Source organism: Hipposideros armiger, unplaced genomic scaffold, assembly GCF_001890085.2.
Source record: "Hipposideros armiger isolate ML-2016 unplaced genomic scaffold, ASM189008v1 scaffold_45, whole genome shotgun sequence".
Lineage (NCBI taxonomy): Eukaryota > Metazoa > Chordata > Mammalia > Chiroptera > Hipposideridae > Hipposideros > Hipposideros armiger.
Window position 1 is genome coordinate 4,231,000 of NW_017731395.1, and position 23,553 is coordinate 4,254,552.

Genomic DNA, 23,553 nt, shown 5'->3' on the forward strand with positions numbered 1-23,553 from the left:
TTCCTAAATCCATAAATGATTGCACCATTTTAAGACAAAGTGACACATGATTTTATCCATTGGGGGAAAAAATCCACATACGTACTTTGGATATCAGATGAGCAGGTAAAAGCATTGCCATTCTATTAGTAAAGGTGAGAAACCTATCCAATACTCTTCTCTGGAGCATAAACTCACCTTCCAAGGGTACCTACTGAAAAAACAGGACTACCCTAAGGTGCAGTTTTAAATATACTTTAAATACATAAACAAGTGACTGACAGCAATCCATGAAAGAAATTAGTGCTTCTCAAAAGTGAAGGACTAGTTCTTTTCCCCCCATCTGTTCCAGGCTCATAATTTATAAAATACAATAAAATCTACCGTTAAGATGTCAAATTGCTATAAAGTTTCTACTTCTTAAATCATGATTTATTTATCTCAGTGCAGACCAGTTAAGTCTGCAGACCAACACCAATCTGTGGACCACCCTTTGAGTAGCACAGATATTCCAATAAGGCATAGTAAAGATGATTAACAGCAAGTATTATCCAGTCTTCAAATTCACCCATTCGCTTAACAAATATTGAGCAGCCATGTGCTAGATTAATACCTGTGTTGATCCTGTGAAATATGATTCTGAGCAACAGACTCCATGCCACCCCACCATAAGGTAGGTGGCACGTATCCCCAGGTTGCTGAAAGAGGCAGCCTGCTAAATGGAGTTGTTTTTACTTGACCATTTTGGAGAGCAATTTTAGTTGTGCCATAATTTGTTTAATCTTCCAACAGTATTTTGGCATCAACTCTTTACTGTTCCCACAGCATACTCCTGAATCAATCCATTCAACAGACTATGATCATTATGTAATATCTAAATAATTATTCAATGACAGCCTTGTACTACTCTGGACACTGTGTACAGAGAGAACAAAATAAACAACCCCTTGGATACCCTACCCTCAAAGAGCTGACATTCATGTGAGGAGAGAGACAATATACTAATATGTAAAGTATGTTGGATTTTAGATGGTGATAAATACTATAGAAAAAATTCAGCATAATTTGGATGTGAGTAGAGGGCCTGGGAGTGGACAGCAGGCTTTGCAATTTTAAACAGGGTGACCAAAGAGGGCCTCACTGAGAAGACAGTATTTGAACAAGGACCTGAAGGAGGTGACCAAGTGACCCACGCAGATAATGAGGAAAGAGTGTTCCAGAAAAAAAGTACAAAAGCTGTAAGCCAGAAGCTTCAGGAAGTAGCAAGCAATGTGGTAGCACTTAACTCTTTTCATACTTGTGTAATAGCAAGACCCAATTAACTCTAAAATCCTCCATTAGATGATCGGTGCTTTGAGGGTGGTAATCAAATCTTACTGGTCTTTCCATCCCCAGCTCTCACTTGTTGAGTGATGAAATTGTGTAAGGTACAGCATTTTAGGCTGTTATAGCACCAAACATGTTCATTCCCTCCAACACCCCTCCCGCAAATCTGCTCCTGTATGTTGCACCACCATAAAGACATTGCTGCCCCCGCCATTAGAAATGCCAGTCATCCTAGGCTCTTCCTTTCTTCACTCTCAATATCCCGTGACTATATCCTGTCATTCTTTACATCCTTTAGTAGCCCCCAATGGTCTTTTTTGCAGCCTTCATCCCGAATAGATATTTCAAATAAAAAAGATTTGCCTTCCCTTTTGATGAATTTTAAATTCAACTTCATCTTATATGTAGCCTGTCTACAAAATTTCAGCCCATCATCACACCTTTCTATTCAGATTTGACACTGGCAGTTTTTAAAATCTGAAAACTACTCTGAATTGTGAAGTTCAAGAGTTAGTATTGAGGTCCAACAATAGATTTGCTTGTTGCCTATTACTCTCATTGATTCGTTTCTAGACGTTCCAGCTAAACAGCCTGCATATTCAATTTTCCTTTGTCATTTCAATTGGACATGGTATTCTTCCCTTTCCATTGTGACGTCTGCTGCTGACTGCCAACAGCTGCCAAGTCTGGGCCACATCACAAGCGAGGCAGCTTTATATCTCGGGGTGATGTGATTTTGGTTCACACACAGAAGGAGTGCACCAGGTGCTCACTAACTGCCCACAGTATGTAAGGTATGTTCTCTGGTAATGAAGGAAATCTAATTTGTCCAATTCACATACACAACACATCTTAAGTGTCTTAAGCACTAGGCAGTAGAACAGTTTGAAACTAAAAAAAAAAAAAAAACACAACTCAAATTTCAGTGGTATAGTTTTGTGACCCTAGGTAATGTTTAACCTGACCTTTGATTTCCTCGTTTTGTAAAGTGAGAATAAATATTCTCACTGAGTGGTTGCAAGAGCAGATGCTATCAAGTGTAAGCGCAAATCAAAAGCTAGTAGCCGTTATACATGGCAAAATGGCCCAGTGCATGGCTGTTTTTAGGTCAGTAAGATTGGGCAGAGAACATCTACACATTTAAATTACCTTAATGGGCAAATAAAAACAAATAACTATTGTAGAGAAAGGATAAAGAATGTACATCTTCCGTGTGCCAATCGTGTATTCTTTCCAGATTTTACTCACACATGGTCAAGCCTCCAACAATAACTTGCTTTAAACCAAGAAGTAATGAACGGCCACAGTTTGCAAACAACATTTTAGTAGGCAGTTATTTCCAGGGAAATGTGCAAGAATCTAAGCACGGTTTTATAGGTACGTAAATCTTGTTGTTGTTGTTTTTTAATTTAAAACACACCCCTGAAGTTGTGTGGGGGAAACCAGAAAGGGAAAGAAATCGGACTTGGGCCGATCAAAGCAACTGGTCCTCACATGTACCCAGAGGCTATACATTACACACAGGAAAAGGAGGAGGGGCCCAAGGAGGGAGTGGCGGCTCCCGTGCGTGGTCTATTAATTCACATTTTGCTCTCTTCTGTTCACATCCTGCGCGGACTCCACCCAAAGCAACCGAGCGAGGGGGTGGGTGGGACCCACACTGCCTAGCAAATAACAGTCCCAGAAACCGAAACGGAATCGAGGTGAACTGGGAAAACACGGCTCACCAGAAAGAGGGGTGGAGGAAAAGGGGCGCGAGAGGGGACCCTTTTTCTTGGGGGGGGGCTGGTGATGCACCTCTCGCCTCGCTGCTTCCCGGGGACCTCCCCCTCCCCTCAATCGCCACCAGTGAGCTCCCTCCTGTCCTACACATGGGAGGCGGATGGCACCAGGCACAGAGCCACTCATCCCTGGAACGTGGGCGGAGAACACCCCAACTATTCCTCGGAGATTCTAAAAGAAATTGAGGGGCGGCAACCTGAGAGAGGCGGAGGAAAGGAAACGGACTGCAGAGCGGGGGACCCGTGAGACCGTGGAAAGGGTCTAAGTCAGTAGCCTGCTGGGGCCGGCGCCCCGGGAAAGAAGGGCTACCTGTTGAATGGAACTGGCCTGGCGGAGGCGAAGGCGGAGGGGAAGGACGGGCGAGGAAGCCCGGAGAGCAGACGGCGGTCTCCAAGGCAGCCTCTCCGCGGCCGGGGCGATCTCAGCCCCAGTGCCTGCGGGGCCCCACCCTGAGAAGCCTTGGCTGCAGATACCGGGATGAGAGACACCGACAGAAACAAGGGGGAGGCCGGCCGACTGGAGCCGATCTGGCCCGCGCCGGCGGTTAGTCACTCACATCTGATACTCGTCTATCGCCTCCACCAGCTGGCCCCAAGAGTCGAAGTCGGCGCCTCTCCTAAAACTGGCGCCCCAGCGCTGCAGTAGGCTCCGGGTCACCTCCGACATGGCCGGTCCCCACCCCGTTCCCTCCCGCCCCTTACCCCAGCGAGGCCGGGCTCTAGGGCGCCATCCTCCCCGGGCCTGGCCCCGACATTAACAGGGCCAGAAGGAACCGCTACGGTCACCACCGCCACCAGCCCAGGAGCCGCCCAAGCCCATTTGCCGCCACAGCCAAACTTTGCGGCTCCGAGGAGGCCGCCCCGCCGCGGCCCCGCCCCCGAGGCCCCGCCCCGCGGGTTAGGTTGAGGCCGCCCCGCTCCCCCAGCGGCCGCCGGCGCTATTGCATCTTTCTCGGCTGCTCCGCCTCTGCTCTTGGTCTGCGGAGACGATAGACGGCAGCTAAAGAGGAAAGACTAGGGCGGAGCAGCTAGGAAAGGGCCCAGGCACCGGGCGTCCGGAGGGGGCTGCGACGACGCGGCAGCCTCCGCCCTCCAGCGGCGCGCACGGCCGCCTCGGTCGCTGTCATGGCCGCCTGACCACGTGACGCCGGCTCCGCGCAGGCCCGGTTTCCTGTCGCTCGGCCTCTGTAGCCTAGTTCTCCGCCTCCCTCCCTTTCTCGCTTGCAGACTCGGACCCTGCCTTTCTTCTCTCAGGAGGACTGCTGTCCAGACTCCCAGAGATCCGGTAAGTATGTCAAGAGGATGAGTGTTTCCCGGTAATATTCCTGCCCCGGTCGTTCCCCCGCAGTACCAAGCAATGGGGTCACCTCCTTGTACACCGAATCTGTAGACTCCTGGGTAGTGGCCCCCCCCCAAAAGCTTCCTTATACTTGGAAACCAACGAAGGAGAGAAAATCCATATTGACTCCGCGAATCAATGGTATTAACAACATCAATGGTATTATCCCCTTGGCCCGCTTCTCCACTGGCGTAGGGGGGGCTCATAAACTAAATAGGGGTTTGTTGGGCGGTCGTCGACCCGCCCCTCCCGGGTGGATAGTATCGACTTTCTATCAAAATGCCTGTTGAGAAAGAGGGGCGCGCTCAGGTTAGCGCCTGCGCGGGTCGGCGCCCGCTGCCTGGAACGGGACGGGCACGGGAGGAAGAGGCTGGTGGTAAACAGGAAGTGGAGGCTCCGAGCTCGTGGGGCGCTGCTCAGGTAGGTTCCTCTGGGGCCCCAGAGGCCCCAGAGTGGGGTACCCGTGTCAGTAATCGAGTTGTCCTGTGCAAGTGGGTTAGGTGACAGCGATCTATTCTTGTACCGATGGCTCTAAAGACGCTCGCACCTGCAGGTGGGCGTGGCCTTCAACCCCACCCTGCGAATTCCTGAAAACGAGTCTTGAAAAAGGGGAAACGGGGGGACAGGGTACAGAATACTATACTTGTTCTCTTGGTTCTAGCAATGAAGATAGGCATACAGAACTGCAGACATTTTTATCCAGGAAGTGGGAGGCCTTCTTGAAAGAGTATTTGTAGAAAAATTTGCTGGCACAAAATGAAGTGTGTTATTGTTTGCCGTTGTCTCTACAAGGCTTGGTTTCTGTGCATGTCCACGCTGTATTAGTTTACTCAGGTTAGAAGGGAAGCTTACATGGATCATGTTTAGAAGATTGTGTATTTTTTAAAAGGACTTGTTAAATGTTTTGAGTCACAAGCGAGCTTGCTCAGTTTTTTCATTGCGTACACAGTGCATTTTCTCTTCATTAAGTGTCTGGTGCTCTCTAAAACCGGTTTGGTCATGAATAAGTAAATAGCGTAAGGGAGGTACTTAAAGTAGGTATTTTATACCCTGTGCAGCCCGCTTTTCTTCCCATTAAGAAAAGTCGATCAACATTGCATAGTGCTTTCAAGTTAATTAAACTTGATCAAAATTTCTTATCGATTACTTCCTGGAATCTAATTGCTACATTTAAGTCTTCAGCTGGGCCTTCCTGTAAAATTAATATCTACCCTCGTGGAATTTTAGGAGAGTGACATACTCTTTTTTTTTTTTAACCTAAAAAAATTAACCTTAATTTTTTTAAGTTGGCAGTTCACTTGAGTAGTTTTTGAATTTTTTTGGTTTTTAAGTACTGGATCAAATATCGTGGATTTTTTTTTATCATGAAAATATTGGTTCTTATTAGCTGTTCTGTGTAAAGTATATTTATAGAACCCATACTATAACCTGTCAGTTGGTGCCAGCAATATCATGTGGGAAATATAGTTAAGTTTTTTTTAAGTATAGCTAATTTAAAACCGATTTCTCTCAAGTAACCTTAGCAGACTAAATACGGGTCACCATTTGAACCTGTTTTGGAAATTACATTCAGCTGGTCATGTGCTCGTCTCATTTGCAGCTGTCCAATCAAAGTCGAATACTTTGCTCCTCAAAAGTGTAGTTTGGGAACCAGCAGCATCAAAATCTCAGATCCTACCCCAGACTGTTGAATTATTATAGAACCTGTATTTTAAAAGACCCCCTCGCCCTCCAGCTGATTTGCATGTACATGAAGGTCTAAACATGACTGTTCCAGTATATTTAACATTGCAATTATTGTGGGCAAATTTCCAAATGCTGTTTTTTAATAGGCCTGATCTAAACATAGACTACTTTATATAAACAGAACAAATTTGACTCATAACAGTGGAGCATTTTATTTTTATATATGTATATTTTACATGTATTTTATATATCCTGTAGCAAAGTCTTATGTAAAAAATAATTTCATACCAACATGGTTTATTACATGTCTTATTTAATTTTTATACATTATGTACTTTTTTCTTTATAGGAAACATCTAGAGAAAATGACACATTGGTTTCATAGGAATCCATTAAAAGCCACAGCTCCTGTTTCTTTTAACTACTATGGCGTAGTCACTGGTCCTGCTGCTTCAAAAATTTGCAGGTAAGTTTTAGTCAACCTCAACAGGTGTTGAATAAGCCACCTTTGGATATAAGGTACTTATTTAGGTCCCATGGGCAATACACAAGTATGTAACACACTGTCCCTAACCTTAGACTCCTTATACACTTATAAATGATGTGAAGAGTTAAATCATAGATTATTTAAACTTTGGCAGTCATCTGCACCAGGGTCCTTAATTTCAGATCAATGAGTGAGTCCCAGAGAGGCTAAAGCAATCACAATATGAGTTAAGCTATATATTACAATAGTACAAGAGATTCCACAGAGCTGTATGTGGATGTTGTTAATTGACCAGATAGTAAATTCATGGAATTCGGAGCAGGGAGATAACTCTGTGACCCTCAGAGCGTTTATATAGGAGAAAGAACTTGAGCTGGAGTTTAAATAAATTGAATAGCTTAGATCAGAGTTTGGCAAACTAGATCCTGCAGATTTGGCCCACTGTTTCTTTTTATAAATAAAGTTTTATTGGAACACAGCTGCTGTACCCCTGTTTATTTACATATTGCCTTTGGTTTCTTTACAGCAGCAGAGTTGAGTAGTCCCAATAGGGACTTTATGATCCACAAAGCTTAAAATATTTACTTTTGAGCCTACAGAAAAATTTTGCTGACCCCTGATTTAGATAGTAAGAAGGGAGAAGAGAAAGTCATTTCTGTCAAGAAAACCTTTATTCTAGAAATAGTGGGTAGAGCAGTTTGGAACAAAAGATTCAGATGTAAGAGATATTTCAAAGGAGTCAACTGGCCAGATTGACTGATATGCTCTGGAAAGCTGAAAAGGGTTCAGTCTTTATGAGACACAGAAACTAGATGATCAAGACATTGATGGTACCAGTAAAGGAAAATCAAGAGCGTTGCTGCATTTTGTGGGAAGACATAATTGGAGCAAAAGATAGGACAACTGGCTTATTAGTGTGGACCAGAGGTCAGCAAACTTTTTCTTTAAAGGGCTAATAGTAAATATTTTAGGCTTTGTGAGCTACATATAGTTGCTGTTGCATATTTTTCTTTGTTCATTTTTACACAAACACACACACACACACACACACACACACACACACATGCACACCCACACAACACGTTACAGATTATAATTTGCCAACCCTAATCTTAAACTCCTAGAAGTTGGTTCCAGCTGAACTGTTTTATGTGTAGCATTGGGCAAGTCTTGTAACGTCTTTGAGTCTATTACACATCTATAAAATGAACGGCCTAAATTAAATATTTCTAAGGTACATTTTTCTCAAATTCTATACTTTTAAGACGAATATAACTTTATATAAATTAGGTTGCAGGTGATGATTGAGCATCCACCTAGAAACAGCTAGCAAACTATTTGAGTTTAGAGTCAGCCTTAAGAATTCACGTTTTCTCCTAGCCCAGGAATTACTTCTTCCCACCTTCCAGTTAAATAACTCAAAACTGACAGATTCATAAGGTATCCCATCCCATTTTTCTTCAGCTGTAGATAATTGTTGGTACATACTTTCTTGGAATAAGCCTCCTAAGTGCTGGTACCAGTGAATAATAAACGCTCCATCCAGACCATTCAAGATTAAGTCTGTACTCTCTTCTAAACAGCCCTGCAACAGTTCAGCCCTTTAAAATCTTAAAATACTTGAAATGTTAGTATTCTTTCAGTCAAAGAATATTGAGCACGTGCTTTGTCCTAGGCACCTAATAAATTCTGGATATACAGTCCCTTCTCTCTTTAAATTTACAATTTAAATTTGGTTTTTCTTTAGTCATTTACACACGAGTGTCTTCAGTCATTGTCCATTTAATAAGATTTCTGGAACCCTCACTAAGCAAGTTGCCTTCTGAAATTAGATGCGAAACTGAACAAGTCAGAGCTGATGATGTAGATCTAGGATTGGCTATCAAGTTGTACTAATAGATGAGCCCTCAAGAGAGAGAAAAGTGGGAAGCCAGAGACTGACTATTTGGGGAGGTGGTAATAAATAAGAAGGGGACGTAAGAAATATATAGAAGCAGCTTCCAGATATAAGAGGAGAACCTGGGTATTTTAGTGTAATTGGAATCAAGGGAGAAAATTTCTAGAAGGAAGTACGGATCTGCAGCATTTCCTGCTGCAGAGAAGTAAAGGAGGATGGAGACATTTTACAGGGCTAATGGCCACGTATTTTTACATGTTCTCTATGTGCATATTGAATTGTAGACTGCGATTTCATTTTTAAAATAGGTTTCCTACTTAAAGTATATTTTGACATAATGTCAAATTTTGAAATTATAAGGCGATACTAAAATCATGCACAAAGATGTAAATTTCCATTTTTCAAAATACTTTTATCATGAACTGGTCGGTTTAGTTTACTCATTCTTAATTCCTTCCTCCTCTCCTCGTGTTTGTTTGATTTTTTTAAAATGAAAACTTGCTGTATGTTTTTTTTACATAATTACATAATTATGTCCATGATTTACCCCTTGAATTGGACTGAGTTTAAATCAACTTTTAAGACAATTGTTACTAGAAATTTCAGTTATCTCCAGTGTTAGTCCTAATTCAGTTCCTTCCTGTGTACTTAGTAATACATGTGTGTGTTGTAAAGCTTTTACATTTGAAAATTTTAAGCCACTTTTACACAGTCATTGTAATACAGCGTACTTAACATTAGTGTTTCTGTATCTTCTAAGTGACTTGAAATCATCCAGAGCTCGACTGCTTGAGCTGTTCACTGATTTGAGCTGTAATCCAGAAATGATGAAGAATGCAGCAGATTCATATTTTTCCCTTTTACAAGGTTAGTGACTTATACAAACGGAGTTTTTAAAAGACAACTGTGCAGGAGTTCACATTTAATATTAGTTCTGGGAGTTATTCTGTGGGATGCTTAGAGGTTCAGAAATGTGAGAATGGAAGGGTGGTCTTTCTGACATTTTGAAAGTTCAGTTAGTACATATTGCATATTGTGTTACCTTAGGAGAAAGTGTGAGATACAGAAAGGGAGAGAGGAGATAGGAGTTTCATTCAGGTACCTGGAAAAGTCATGTTCTGAAAATTGTTCTCAATAGAACACTTGATATTTCTTCTAAAACTGAACTGTTTTGTACCTTTTTAAAGGTTTCATAAATTCATCGGACGAATCTAGCCAAGAAAGCAAGTTACGATATATTCAAAATTTCAAGTGGACTGATACGCTACAAGGACAGGTTCCCAGGTAAGCAAGAAAAAAAAAATGTTAACAGTACTAAATGGAAGTCATTTTTGTATATGTGCTGCTGAAGCGAGCACTGGAAGTCATTTTTGTAACTGTTTAGCCAGTGGTTAACTCATAGCCCCTGTATTTGAAGAAATAAAATTCAGATCTGACTAGCATTTTCTCTTCCCAGGAAATTATTATTTTTTTTTCATTTTACCTAAACTCCTAATACATTCTATTAAGTAAAACTATAATTTGTTTTTCCTGGACCAGATCTATTTTTGAGATAATCAGTATAAATGTTCACTAGAAATTGAAGAGCCTTAACTTTCAATAAAACAGAGAATGGTTTGGGAGTTTGGAACCCAAAGCTAGCTTTCAGTTTTTGCCTACATTCAAGCAGAGCAGAATTTTGTTTTTTCCCTGACTTTTGCTTTTCTGATGGAAAGTTCAGATGTCTTTGGTCAGTCTCTTGCTTTTTCACTTTCTCCCCAGTTCCACCCCAGCTCCGTCCTCTTTTGACTCACAGTATTTGTTTGCTTCCTAATTTCTCTTCACTGTTTCTGCTCTTTTTAAAAACTTCCCCTCAGAACTTTCTCATCACTCTCGCAAAACTAGAAGAGATCTAATTAGAACAAGACAAATCATAACGGTGCTAAATTGTTCTTTAGCTACTTCTATTTTTACACCATGGGTTGTTTAAATGGTCATGTATCTTTATCTCAATTTGCTGTAGAATTACTGTTTTATAAAATCACAAGGGAAGGAAATGGAGACTAGGGCAAGCATTACAGGGGGTGGGTGTGGACTCAGGATTCACACCTAACTATAATAGAAGCGACCTCAGGTCTTCAGGGTGTGCGCATCTGCTTCTGCTGTGTGTTGCAGGGTTATGGATAATAGGGCTTTCGTGAGGAACAAAGTAGGAAAATTTATGTTAAGTAACTGTAATGCCAGGCACATAATAGACATTCAATAGACGCTAGTTTCCCTTCTTTCCTTGGGAATATTGTATGTAGAATTCATAAATTGGGTAGGAAGTTGGGCTCTGTGGATCCTTTTCTCATTTTAATATTCTGGGATACTAAAGTTTTTCAAGTCCTCATTTGCCTGTTTTTCTTTCTGTGGCCCCTTTGTACTTCATCTAAAATAACGGAATGTTTTTCTCTACAAAGACTTTTTTAAAGAATCAGACCTTCTATTATTACTTTATAAAACTTTGGCGGATTCTCAAGTGGTTTTACATTACATAAATTTGGCACTTTTTCCTACCATGCCAAATTTTGATTTCTGTAACAGCATTTTTCAACATAATTTTATAAGACAGTGAAGAATTACGTGATGACGGCCATAAGTAATAATACTGAATGTTCAGTACATAGGAGATTTTTAAGATACTCTATCCTTGATTACTATTAATGCTTATTCAATAGAAAGTGCACCGTATCATCTCGATGTACTCTTACCACTGCTTACATGAAGTACAATAGAAGTGGAGTCTTTGGGAGCAAGGCAGATGGAAATAAACAAAGGATAAAAGGGAGTTATTCATGAAACTTCATATAAATTAGCAAAACTGTCTTATTATTCAAATGAAGTTAGATATGTCTACTAGATAACCAGATATGATTGATTTGAAAGCTCTCAAAGCTGAGAAAATAAGCTGTTAAACCATGCATTAAATTTTTTTCAACAAGGTGAAACTGTTTTAAGAAACTTGTCATAACTGTTCGTTTTTGTATAACATATTAAGCAAGATGGTTTATAAATTATTTTTGAATTACCATATTTTTATTAAATGTTTTTGTAAATCTAAAAAGTGTCCATGTCTCCATTCTTTTTAAGATGGAGGAACAGTTAAATTAAAAAATACAAAGTAGAATCATGATTCTAGTTGCTTCCCTTCGGGTAATTTTTCTGTGTCTTAGTATTACATGTGTAAAATAAGGGTATTACCTCTGTTTTCTTACTTCATCATTTGTGATAAATGAGATAATGTATAAAGAATTTTCAGGGTCTTATCAGAACAATAGTGATTAAAAATTAGTATTTGCTTAATAAGCTTTTGCCACCTTTGTGTTATTGTGTCATACTTAGTAATAGAATCCAAAGGAAACAAGATATAAAATATACTTGTTTTTAATACCTTTTTTTTTTTTTGTAGTATAGTGATTGGCCTGGCATTCAGAACCTTCTCCAGTGTCACTTCAGTTTGGCTTTTTGTCTCGATTTGTTCCTCGATTTCTTTTCACAGGCCATCTGCTCCAATCAAGCTAGTTGGGTCTCTGCTCTCAAAACTCTTTATACTTTCTTGTACTTTAACAGCATCATTTCTCACCAGGGATGTCCTTCTGCTTCCCTTCGAGCCATCTTTCAAGGCACAATTCAGATTCTGTGTATACCATTAAGCCTTCTGTAATCGTTCTCGCCTGAAATGATGTCTCTGAATTCCTTTTTCTTATGATGTAGTATAAGAATCGCCTGCTTCAGAAACAGCTGGGTTCCTGTCAAAGATACAGAATCTGGGCCCCTCCCAGACTTTCTGACTTGCTGGGGTTAAGTCCCAGAAATCTGTATTTTTAAAACTACTCTATAACCCTTGGGGAATAACTACTATTCTCATGTTTACTATTATGAAGTATGTACTGGGCCATTGTGTTCAGTCATTCATTGTTAATTACATGTGTGTGTCTTATCTCCCCATCTATATTAAACTCAAGGACTGTTTCCTTCATTTTCCAGTAGCATGTAGTCTTTATAATTTTGAGTTGGATGTGTAGTAAGCTTCGTGTAGAGATGTCTCCATAATTGACAGACCTTAATGATCATGTTTATAATTCTAGTGCCCAGCAGGATGCTGTTTTTGAATTAATTTCCATGGGATTTAATGTAGCTTTGTGGTACACCAAATATGCTTCAAGATTGGCTGGAAAAGAAAAGTAAGTTAAGGGGGGGGGCGGTATATGCATATGTGTTATTCCAATATATGGAGCTTCGTAGTTAAAAGTCTAGGCTTTTGATAAAAAGTACCACTTCTTATAAAGGAGAGGTTGACCTCATAATGTTAGTATTAGAAGTATCAGAATTATGGAGCCTAGTGTGAAAAGGCAAAAAAATAATTTAATAATCTTGTCATGGGAAAGGTCCTTCTAAATAAAATCCCAAACCAAGAAAACAAAAAGATTGGATATGTGACTATATAAAAGTCCTGCAAACAAAATTTAAAAACAAATAACAGATGGGTCAAAAAAATTGCAGTGCATGTGACAAATTATTTTTATAATGTGTACTCTTACACATCAGCAAGGAAAAGACCAACAAATCAAGTGCAAGTAAGCAAAGAAATAAACAGGCAATTCACAGAAAAGAAATATGAAGGCTTATAAGTATGCAAGAGATGTTTTGAAGGATTAAGGAATTGTGAAATAAAATGAGGTACAGCTTTCATAATAGTGAAAGTGGATATTAACAATACGAAATGCAGCTACCAACTATGATGTGTCTAAACCTGGGAAAAATATGCAGCCATTTAAAAATGAAGTTGGATTTTATGTGCTGCTGTAAAATTAACTCTGAAGTGATTTAGGTGAGTAAAACAAAAGCAGAGTAGCGAATGCTGTGTACGTATGTATTTTTTAAGTGAGTGTATGCATTCGGTGTGTAATTTATGCCTGTATGCACAGAAGATTATCTGCAACAAAAAACAAGCCTTTGTCCAGACCTCTACACAGGGCTTCTTTTTTTTCCATTTGTATTCACTTTTCTTTGGATGTTTTTCATGTGCATTTGTCACTTTAAGTGTCAGATGTTTTGAAAGGAAGATAACTAGTGAGACACAAATGGCTAATTAGGTTTTATGAGAATGTAGTAGTTGTTGGTTTTAACACCAGAAATGGGCTTCGTCCCCTGAGTGATGTAACCACTGTCTTTAAGTGTCACAGAAGAGGAAGCAAAACAGGTCCATCGAAGCCTGAAAATTGCAGCTGGGATTTTTACACATTTAAAGGTAAAATATTTATAAAGTATGTTCTTAATGCTTTAGTGTTTGAATTTTTCTTTCTATCTTTGTGGAGGGCCAAGGGGGGGAATTATTTCATTATATAAAAGGAACCAGCATGTATTCTGTTTTTCCATATGTTAATAAGTACCTCGTTGGTGAGTGTAGTCAATTATAAAATAGTAAATGTCTCCATTTTAGAAAATCAGTGCATTTTACAATTAGAAATTTCAAGTTGTAATTCACTGCTTGTTTTTCTGTCTCTTCTGAAAAGACAGGAAAGCAAAGCACAAAAATGGGTGGCTCGTACCATTTCCCACTGCTGCCTACAGCAGTGGCAGGAGCAGTCTTGTTCTGCAGCACTGAACTTCTGATTGTCATTTCTGTATCTCAGCGAAAACGCTAGAGGGGCGATCGATACACACTAATTGTATTAAATTGCCTGAAGATTGATAGGAATTGGGAAAGATGAATGTATTTTTCAAGCAGAATTATTCCACTGTTTACTGAGGGCCTCCTGAAGGCCAGTGTTGGGTTTTCTTGTGATAAAATAAGGTGCTTGTAGAGTGATGACAAAGTTGTGGCCCTGGATGAGCTATAGAATTGCAGTCTTTTATATCTACAGTTACTGCTGTGATAACTGTAGATGTAAATTATCTGGCTGTCATGCAAAAGGGAACTTTGGTTACTGTTTCAGTTAAACATTTTCTGAGATGAGAATAAGACTGATATATCGAACCAATCTATTATGACCCAAATTTTGCTCTTGAATTTCTTGTTTTTACAAAACCTTATAAAAAGCTTTAAAAGTTTTAGTATGCAGGAGCTTTTATTCTCTGTAAGCTTAATATTCTTCTTGTTTTACACATTTTTTGTTAGTACCCTAAATTTCTGATAAATCCCCATACTGAATGTTCTCAACTTCCATTTTCTTTATCTCACACAACTGGGTTAAAATAAATTGGGCTTTTTTTTTTTGTTCATTCTCTCTCAGGAAAGTCATATCCCAAAGCTTATCACACCTGCGGAAAAGGGAAGAGATTTAGAAGCACGACTCGTAGACGCATATATTATCCAGTGTCAGGCTGAAGCTCAAGAAGGTATCCTAAATATTGTAAGATTTTTTTTTTTAAGGAAGACTATATTGGCATTTAATTCCTTTTTTTTTTTCTTTTAAATCAGAATTAACTGGAATAGGGTTTTGGGTTTTGTGAAATTTATAGTGAGGAATAATTTTACCTTTAACATTTGCCCAATTTTTAGTTAGCCAGAAAAGGCCTCCCAGTTGAACGGCTGTTTTTAAGATGATTTTGATTTCAAGTCATTTCTGACAGCATAAAATCAATTCTGTAGCTCATGTCTTCTCCCTCTACCTTTCTCATTCCTTTTCCTCTTCCACTATTTGGCTTACCATGAAATCTTCACCTTTCAATAACAGGAAATAAATGCAGACTTCCGTGAAAACAATAGAGAAACTTTGTTGGCTTTTGTTTTTCTTTATTCCAAACTCCAGTGCCCTGAAAGTATTTGTTTCCTCTTACATCATGCTATTTTGTAGTAGTAATTTTCCGTGATCAGCTAGTGATTGGCTAGTGATTTATTTAAAGAAATGGCATCAGAACCAACAAGCTCAGTATTTTCTGTTTATGTTTGCATTTTCTGTAGCTTACTTTTCATGTTGGAACTTTTAACACACTGTATTAAAATCCCAAATAAATTGTGGGACTGTCTTTTGCCCTTTAATGGAATTTAGAGTTAATGCAAATGAAGTTAATTATGTATTCATTTTATTGTGCTTTCGTTACAGTAACAATTGCTCGAGCAATTGAACTAAAACATGCTCCAGGATTAATTGCTGCTCTGGCCTATGAAACAGCCAATTTCTATCAAAAAGCTGGTAAGTTTATGATTCTGATATATTTTTTAGTCTAAATTTTCAGATTACTCTCTTGTCTAAATAGGGAACAAGCAAATCAAAAAGATTCTGAGATTGTTTTTATTATTTGAAAACAGGAATAATAGCTACATTATTTTTATTAATTTTGTTTAAAAGGAAATAAAAGAATTAATGATGTTCCAAGTTAATGTGGTACATAGCTTCTAATGGAAAGGATGATACCATACCTTTTTTTTTTTTTTTTTTTTTTTTTTTTGAGCCATCCTGCCACCTGTTGGCAGCTCACGGCTGCTCAGCTCGGGCTGACTCGAACCGCTGTTGCTCAGAGCTCAAACTCTTGAGCGAGCTCTTAACCAACTGAGCCACTCAGCCGGCCCTTTCATACCTTTTAACCAGTTATACTAATAAACAGCTGTTTTGCTTTTGAAATTTTTTTTTTTGTCTTTGTAGTAACTTTCTTGTTACTTACTATCTTTATTTAGACAAGAGACTGAAACCCAGAGAATTAACATAACTATCCCATATTTTAACTGCTAGCAGATGGGAAACGGAGACTAGAGCTCGGGTCTTATTAGCCTGTTTTTCTTTTCATTCACTTATTTAGGAAACAGGCATGTGTTTTCTGTTTATGGGATGGTTACTATTTTAGTTGCTGGTTATACAGAAATCAGTAGGACAGAATCACAGTCTAGAGAAGGAGACAAGTTTGTATATAACCATATTATTAAAGAAGGAAATAAACGAGATGTCGTCAGAGCAGTGAAATAAAAACCTCAAGGATTTGGGCGTGCTTCTAGGCTTCCTAGAGCAAGGTAGTGCTTTAGCCTTATTTTGAAATACAAATAGAAGTTCTACATTTTCTAGGAAGCTTTAGTGTATGGGAAGAGGGGAACATTCTGTGGTATGTACAGAGATAAGAAAACTTAGCATATTCTAGGACCTTTAGACAAATGATACTCTTAGCTGAAACACTGGATCGGTTAGTGATAGGAGAAAAGGTTAGGAAAGTCTGCATGTGAGAGATCATGAATTGGTTTGTGGGTCCATCTAAGAAGTTGGCCTTTATTCAGTAGATGTTTGGGATCCATTAGAAGATAAAGTAAATCTGACTTGATTGGATTTGAATTTAAGAATGGTCCCCATGGTTGCAAGATGAGAAATGGGCATGCTAGATGAAGGGAAATGGAGAGAAGAAATTGATGTGAGAGATACTTGGCAGATGTGTGAGTTGTGTATTATACGAGATTCAGTGGTGGGGTGGTGAATGAGAGCGTACCCTGGATGTTGCTGACTTTGGTGACTAGACTACTCTGCATTGCTGTATTACATAAATTTTTAAAAGATAATATAACTCGTATTTACCTTGAAGTTCTTAGTTATATCTGTGTTTATCGTATGTTAAACTTAAGTTACCTTAACCATCAAATCAAAGAGGGGCCGTGGTATTTAACCAATCTTATTATGTAGTTAAAATATGCTTATGGGAAAAAATAAATCCCTTTAAAAAAATGAGGTTTTTAAAAAATGTATAAATGCTTGAGGCTTAGACTTGAATGGCATTCTGCTTTTAGCATCTGAACATGTGAACTAAAAGTCTTCTAGTGAATCAGGGTGAAATTATATTTCGCTTTTTAAAATGTAACTTTAGATCATACTTTATCCAGTTTGGAGCCTGCCTACTCTGCTAAATGGAGAAAATACCTTCTCTTGAAAATGTGTTTCTACACAGCTTATGTAAGTATTTATAACTCTAAAACAATGTAAATTACTGTCTCTCCAACCCCTTGAGTGCCAGGTCTGTCATCTCACCAGACTCTTAATTAGCATTTTACAAATAATGGACAGCTTTCAGTAAGTGATCACAGGCAGTCTGTGCAGCCATTGTGAACTCAAGTGGATGGAAAGAGACGAAGTAGAATCATAGAACTGGATTCTGGCAATGGAGTTACTGTTTGATTTAAACCTACTTTTAAGCTGGAAGTTGTGCGTACTTAATAAGAGTTCTCTCATTTCATCCTCTACATTGAGAAAGATATTTACTAATTCAAATCTTAAGGCATACCACACAATATATCACCTGGGTTGGTCAAGAACTGTTAAGCACTCTTTGAGAAGTTGCTTTTTAGTCTTTGATACCCACCAAACAAACTTATTTTGTTGGCTAGAGTATCAGGTGAGAGAGATCATCAAAAACCTCTTTCAGATTTAGGTAGATGGTTTTCTTTCTCACGCCTTCTAATCTGCTTTCAAGCATACTGTGTAAGACCATGTGCTACCGTTGCACTGATAGGGACATTGGGAGCAAACATGTCCAACTTCAGGCTGGTGCATTTCTCTTAAAACATGTTTAGTCCTTAACCTCCATCCTCCCTACCTCCTGTTCTGCATTAGCACAGTAATTGCCTTCCTCTATCTGTGCCCGAATTTTAAAAGCAGATTTCAGCAACTACTTTCTGTTCTCAGCCCATGTTGGAAGGCTGGTTTGGCTCAAAGGCGTGAGATAATTCTACTTTTGATACTAACAGAGATGGGGGAAAGCTCATTCAAGTACATAAATGTAAGGGATCGCATTGATATTTCAAACATTGGACAGAGGCATCAATTTATCTGCTGCATATATAAAACAGTGGTAGTGGAAAGCATCATTTGGGCAAAAAACGAATGCAGATTTGTTTCTTTTATCAGGCTTACTGTTACCACGGTCAGACTTTGTTGGCTAGTGATAAATGTGGTGAAGCAATCCGGTCTCTCCAAGAAGCAGAAAAATGTAAGTATTTCTGCCAGAACGTGAACTCCCTTTTTAAAAACAAATGTTTTATCAAGGGGAGAGGCACTTCAAAGAGATTTTAACTGAGTTCCTGAAAGGGCAGGAGAATGAGGGAAGTAATTGGAGAAAAGGAAAAATTGTTTCAAACATCTAGAATCTATACAAAAGACCCACCTTCCCCTCGCACTACTGGTATTGCTATCATACTAGGTAAAGAGTAGTAAAATTCCCTTTCCTCTGTGATTTAAAGCCTTTTTAGTATAATAATCAAAAATGATAATCAAATGACTTTCTATCCCTTTCATGTGCAGTTTATGCCAAGGCAGAAGCATTGTGCAAAGAATATGGAGAAACCAAAGGACCTGGACCAACAGCCAAACCTTCGGGACACTTATTCTTTCGGAAACTTGGAAGTCTTGTGAAGAATACTCTAGAAAAATGTCAGAGAGAAAATGGATTTATGTGAGTAGAACTCAGTATTATTTTAGTAATATTAATAGTAGTATGCAGTTAACTCTCAACCAACTGCTCAGGTCCACTTATACGCAGACTATTTTTGGTAAACAGATGCACTGTTTCGGGGGGTCCGCGGATGAGGAGGGCTGACTGTATTGAGCTTGTCTTTAAATTGGTAATAAAGTTCACTTGTGTTGGACCTAACTTTTATTCTGCTTCTAATGATGATATAGAAAAGCAGATTTTAAATTGTAAATGTGAATTCTTAAAACACAGCTTCCTGTGCTGTCCTAATTTTCTTTTCGTTTTCCTGCCTTTCCTTCTCCATATGTTATGTATATTGGGTTGTCGGAAAAGTCATGATGTACTTTTCTATGTTTTTCATTGCAAAAATGTGCCAATGACTTCCGACAACCCAATATCTTCTCAGCTCCTTTTGCATGTTCATCTCACTCTGGTGCCAGCTACCTATACTAGTAAAGCAGGGAAATTTTCCGTCAGTGAAGCCATTTCCCATCATTAAATCAGCATTTTTCAAACTGTTGATCACTACCTCCCTGTGTAAGACGGTAGAATCAATTTTATCTCTCCTTTTGTCTCTTTACATTCTTCCCCTTGTAATCTGCCTCTGGTCACTTACTTCCTTGAACTTGCCACGTTTTAAATTCGATCACTTCCTTTGGAAAGCATCCCTGAAACCCCCCAATCTGGGTTCATTGCCCTTCTTTTGTGTGCTCATGGCACTCTCCATTCTTCATAGCTTCAGTTACATTGCATTGTAGTTAACAGGTTTCTTGACTATCTCACCTACTCATTTGTAAGCTAGCTGAGGTAAGAAAATATCTTTTTCATTAAGTTGTTTTCTCGCCCAGGGCCTTGAACATCATAGGTATCAAGTAGTTGACGAGCAAATGAATGAATCACTGTTTAAATTACTTTTTGCAGTTACTTTCAAAAAATTCCAACAGAAGCCCCACAACTGGAACTCAAAGCAAATTATGGTCTTGTAGAGCCTGTTCCTTTTGAATTTCCTCCTACGAGTGCACACTGGACACCGGAAACGCTGGCTGCATTTGATCTCACCAAGAGACCCAAGGATGACAGTGTACGAAATTGGGTTTTTTTTCCATTCACAGAAGTTTAGAAAGAACTCAGAGTTAGCGTTTTGACCTTATTCTCTATATAAGCAGATATATATGTTTGTGTAGGTGTTAAATTACTTAGCTGCAGTGCTTGGTGTAATCTGTTGTAGAACTCTGAGAGATGACCTATAGGCCTTGTCTTCTGATTGTCTAGCTAATTGACAGACGTTGTTTTCAACATATTACCTTGCCTTTTTTCCAATTTGTCAGAGCCTCCTTTAAGACAAGTGGGAGAAGGGATCTAAGAAGGACGGTTTATCTGTATGTTGCTATAGCAATGTTCTCTGTTTCTGATTTAGCATAGTGCAGGGCATTTGAAGATTTGACCTAAGTTCAACAGTTCACGAAATCATCCAGGAGTGAAATAAGACCGCCTTTATTCATTTGTGTCTAAGCACATCTTGGTTAACTAAATCAAATGGTGGATTAAGTGGAAGTGTTGAGGTTTAACTTCTGAAAAAGGAGGGATCTGTGAAAAAGGAATGGGAATTTTGTAGCCATAGCTCTTTTCTTGAAATTGGATGGTTTTTATATAACTTTATATAATTTCCTCCCTATACTAAAAGCATTATCCTGTCTAGCCTCTAAAATAATGCCCTAAGAGGTAACCTATTACTATCATGAGTGATTTCCAAAGTTAAGGGGTTCCCCATGCATAGATTCATCACACAGTTTGCCCCTCCACAGAAAGAATAAGAGTACTGTTAGCTTGATCTTCGCCTACCCATCCAGGTTTTCATCCTCACTGAAATGTTGCTTTCCGGTTATCTCTTAAATCCATATGTAGCTTCTGGAATAGCTAATTCATTAATCTCAGTGTTGTGTAATTTAATATAGCATCTTTTAAAAATCTGAAGTGGAAAAAAGATTTAGTGTTTGTTTTCCAAAGCTTCGTTTATGTTCTTACACTGTGTTTTTCTTTCTCTCTAGACCAAACCCAAACCAGAAGAAGCTGTAAAACCTGTGAAAGAACCAGATATTAAACCTCAAAAGGACACTGGGTGCTACATCTCCTAAAATCCATCCATATGGTGTGCACTTTGAATTTCTCTACTAGTAGATAAGATGAAACCATGAACTTCAGTTCCTACTTCTTGAAATGATTTCTCTGAAGCCTGCAGAATAATTTAGTACATTCAGAGGGAATCTGCTTTCAGTCTATTTGTTCTTGATTTTTAATGTAGTGGAGAGGTGTCAATCTTTGTTTCCACACTCCTTTTTAACCAGGACAACGTGTGAAAGATTTTATTGTGCCTCTGATGGGCATATTTGAGGGTTGGGGTGTTCCCCCCCGCACCCTGAATTCTGGGTAGTAATAAGTTACAGGTTAATATATTATAGGCCAAAACCATGTGGTTTTAGGTATGTTTTTTTGTCTTCACAAAAAACGTTTATTCTTCTTATTTGATACCACAAGAATGACAGGAGTCTGTTTTTGACAGTTTTTTCCTTCACCGTTTTGTTAATTGTAGCATAGACTTGTTATGTTCTGAGTCAGTGAACTTTTCTGGTGGGAAAAAGAAAGTTATTTATATAGTTAAACATCAGAAAATCTTCATACCAAATCCCTTCCACACTTTTCAGTCTATAATTTACTGAAAAATTGGTGTTTACAGGTATGTTGAGACCATTTAAGAACTTACTCCTATGTTGTGTAGCCCTCCACTTCGTTTCAGTTTCCATAAACCTGCAATGATTTTACAAGCACCTTTCTAATGGGCTTTTTACTTAAAGGAGAGAACTTTGTCACAGCCTGTCATGTTTCTATATGGGAGAAGACAGAATGAAAGGTTTTTGCAGAAGTCAAATACTGCATGATGTGAAGAAAAAACTTGAAACCTAACGGAGACGGATTATCCTGGAATACACACTGGTAACTCTCGACTTCTTTGTTCAAGTTAGAGTAAAATGCCTTCGTTACCTGATTTCAGTGTACTTTTCTTTCATGTGGTTTTCTAATATACACATCCTGTCAGAAATGTATTGCTGGAGGCTGGAGGCCATACAAAAACTTAACAGAGCAAACAGAAACAGTGTCATTTTAGCATAGTTTATAATATTTGCAACAATTAGTATATATACAGACTTGGGGTATAGTGGATGCTTAATATGTTAACAAAAGTCATACATTGGTATGTTTGTCTTCTTTTGATTGTTCTCCTGGGGTGTTAGCGAATTTGCCTATTATAAATGGATTGGTTCCTTAATAGAAATAATAGTAGTAGTGTATATTGAGAGCTTAGGCTGTGCGAGGCACTGTGCTGAATCCTTCCATAAACAAGCCCTGGAATCCACACAGCAACTCCGTGAGAAATAAGTCAAATCTGCATGAAGTGTTGAAATAGGAATAAACGCTTCATTATGAAGAATGAATAGATTATGCCTTTCTAAATCAATATTGTGTTCAAATAAATGATTATTTAAATCATAATTTACACTTGAAAAAAGATACGTAGAATCAGAGAGCAAGTTTTTTTTTAATGTTATGGAAATGCTACTGAAAATAATATATGGAAACACTCCTGGCTGTAAAAAAACATTGCATATTTGAAGCTGCAGTTTCCAGAATAAGTGGAGTAATAACTGAAGAGACAATTTAATTTTATTTTGCTGTCTATAGAAAAAACATTTTTATCAAATTTCACTGTATTTTGCTAACAAAATTATTTGCCTGCTGGTGATATGCCATTTACTGAAAATTTGGAACAGCGCTTGATGCCAGCGTATTACTCTTGGCCTATAGGATCTGTTTATCTTACGTACTACTGCTTATTAACCTAGCTACTAGATTTTCACATTGACGTGGGTCACACTACCTTGTATGGAATGAAAACATGTAACATGCTCAGTGCTTCTATAAAATGCAGTAAATACAGGTATTTTAATCCATAATTGGCAACTTTGACATAAGCAGATAATAAATACTCTGTTGATTCAGCAAAAGTGATACTTTATGACTAAAATATCCCATTATTTATCATATCCTTTGACATAGTGTTGGAAATTTTGGAAAGTTAACAAATGTAAAGAAGTTGCATGAAGGTTCTAGAGAGATGTAACTATTTGTGTTGACTACTGCAGAGATTTCATACTTAGTTTCAAGCGAATAATGATAGCTAACATACTCTGCTAAAAGTCTTATTTGTATAATGAATTATCTTTTATTTATGAAAATAAAATAATTTTACTTACAGTTTCATTGGAATTTTTATTTGCTTTTCGATAAATATTTTTACATTTATTAAGCCAGTAACAGAGTTAATACAATGCAAAATCATAATTGGCCTGTACATGTCTTATTCTTAGCATTTATCCAGTATGATCTGGTATTGTGTTCTGTGCTAAGCTAAGCCAAAGAGCTTATCATTACCACGTGTACAGTCCACTGTAGAAAACTTTGTACTTTGGAAGCTTGAGATGGCGTTTTCAGTGTTCCATAAATGTACACAGAAATAAAACCATATTCCAAAATATTTCCTTATTCCCTGGAGTAATTGTGCTTTAGAAAATACCACATTCCTTATCTCTCTTAA

At 38.4% G+C, this 23,553-nt stretch overlaps 2 protein-coding genes across 4 annotated transcripts in view; one reads left to right on the forward strand and one right to left on the reverse strand.

The window, feature by feature from the left end:
• The window catches only part of AIDA (axin interactor, dorsalization associated), a 31,759-nt gene extending 27,805 nt beyond the window's left edge, over nucleotides 1-3,954 (reverse strand). The window contains exon 1 of the mRNA XM_019639609.1: nucleotides 3,644-3,954. Coding sequence (XP_019495154.1) covers nucleotides 3,644-3,753 — 110 coding nt within the window. The 5' untranslated portion in view covers nucleotides 3,754-3,954. The remainder of the gene's footprint in view (nucleotides 1-3,643) is intronic.
• Nucleotides 3,955-4,051: 97 nt separating this feature from the next.
• On the forward strand, nucleotides 4,052-23,213 carry BROX (BRO1 domain and CAAX motif containing). 3 transcript variants are annotated; one of them, XM_019639608.1, is made up of 14 exons: nucleotides 4,052-4,371; nucleotides 6,461-6,577; nucleotides 9,256-9,362; nucleotides 9,683-9,779; nucleotides 12,605-12,700; nucleotides 13,695-13,767; nucleotides 14,753-14,858; nucleotides 15,566-15,655; nucleotides 17,304-17,389; nucleotides 18,341-18,422; nucleotides 18,734-18,884; nucleotides 19,824-19,983; nucleotides 20,951-21,051; nucleotides 21,755-23,213. In XM_019639608.1, exons 2-13 carry the CDS (start codon nucleotides 6,477-6,479, stop codon nucleotides 21,035-21,037), a joined length of 1,236 nt encoding a protein of 411 aa, XP_019495153.1. In that variant the 5' UTR covers nucleotides 4,052-4,371; nucleotides 6,461-6,476; the 3' UTR covers nucleotides 21,038-21,051; nucleotides 21,755-23,213. The 3 variants fall into 3 exon arrangements, with proteins under 3 accessions (XP_019495153.1, XP_019495151.1, XP_019495152.1); XM_019639606.1 differs by having other exon boundaries at nucleotides 20,951-23,213; XM_019639607.1 differs by lacking the exon at nucleotides 4,052-4,371 and adding an exon at nucleotides 4,757-4,845 and having other exon boundaries at nucleotides 20,951-23,213.
• Nucleotides 23,214-23,553: the final 340 nt, after the last annotated feature.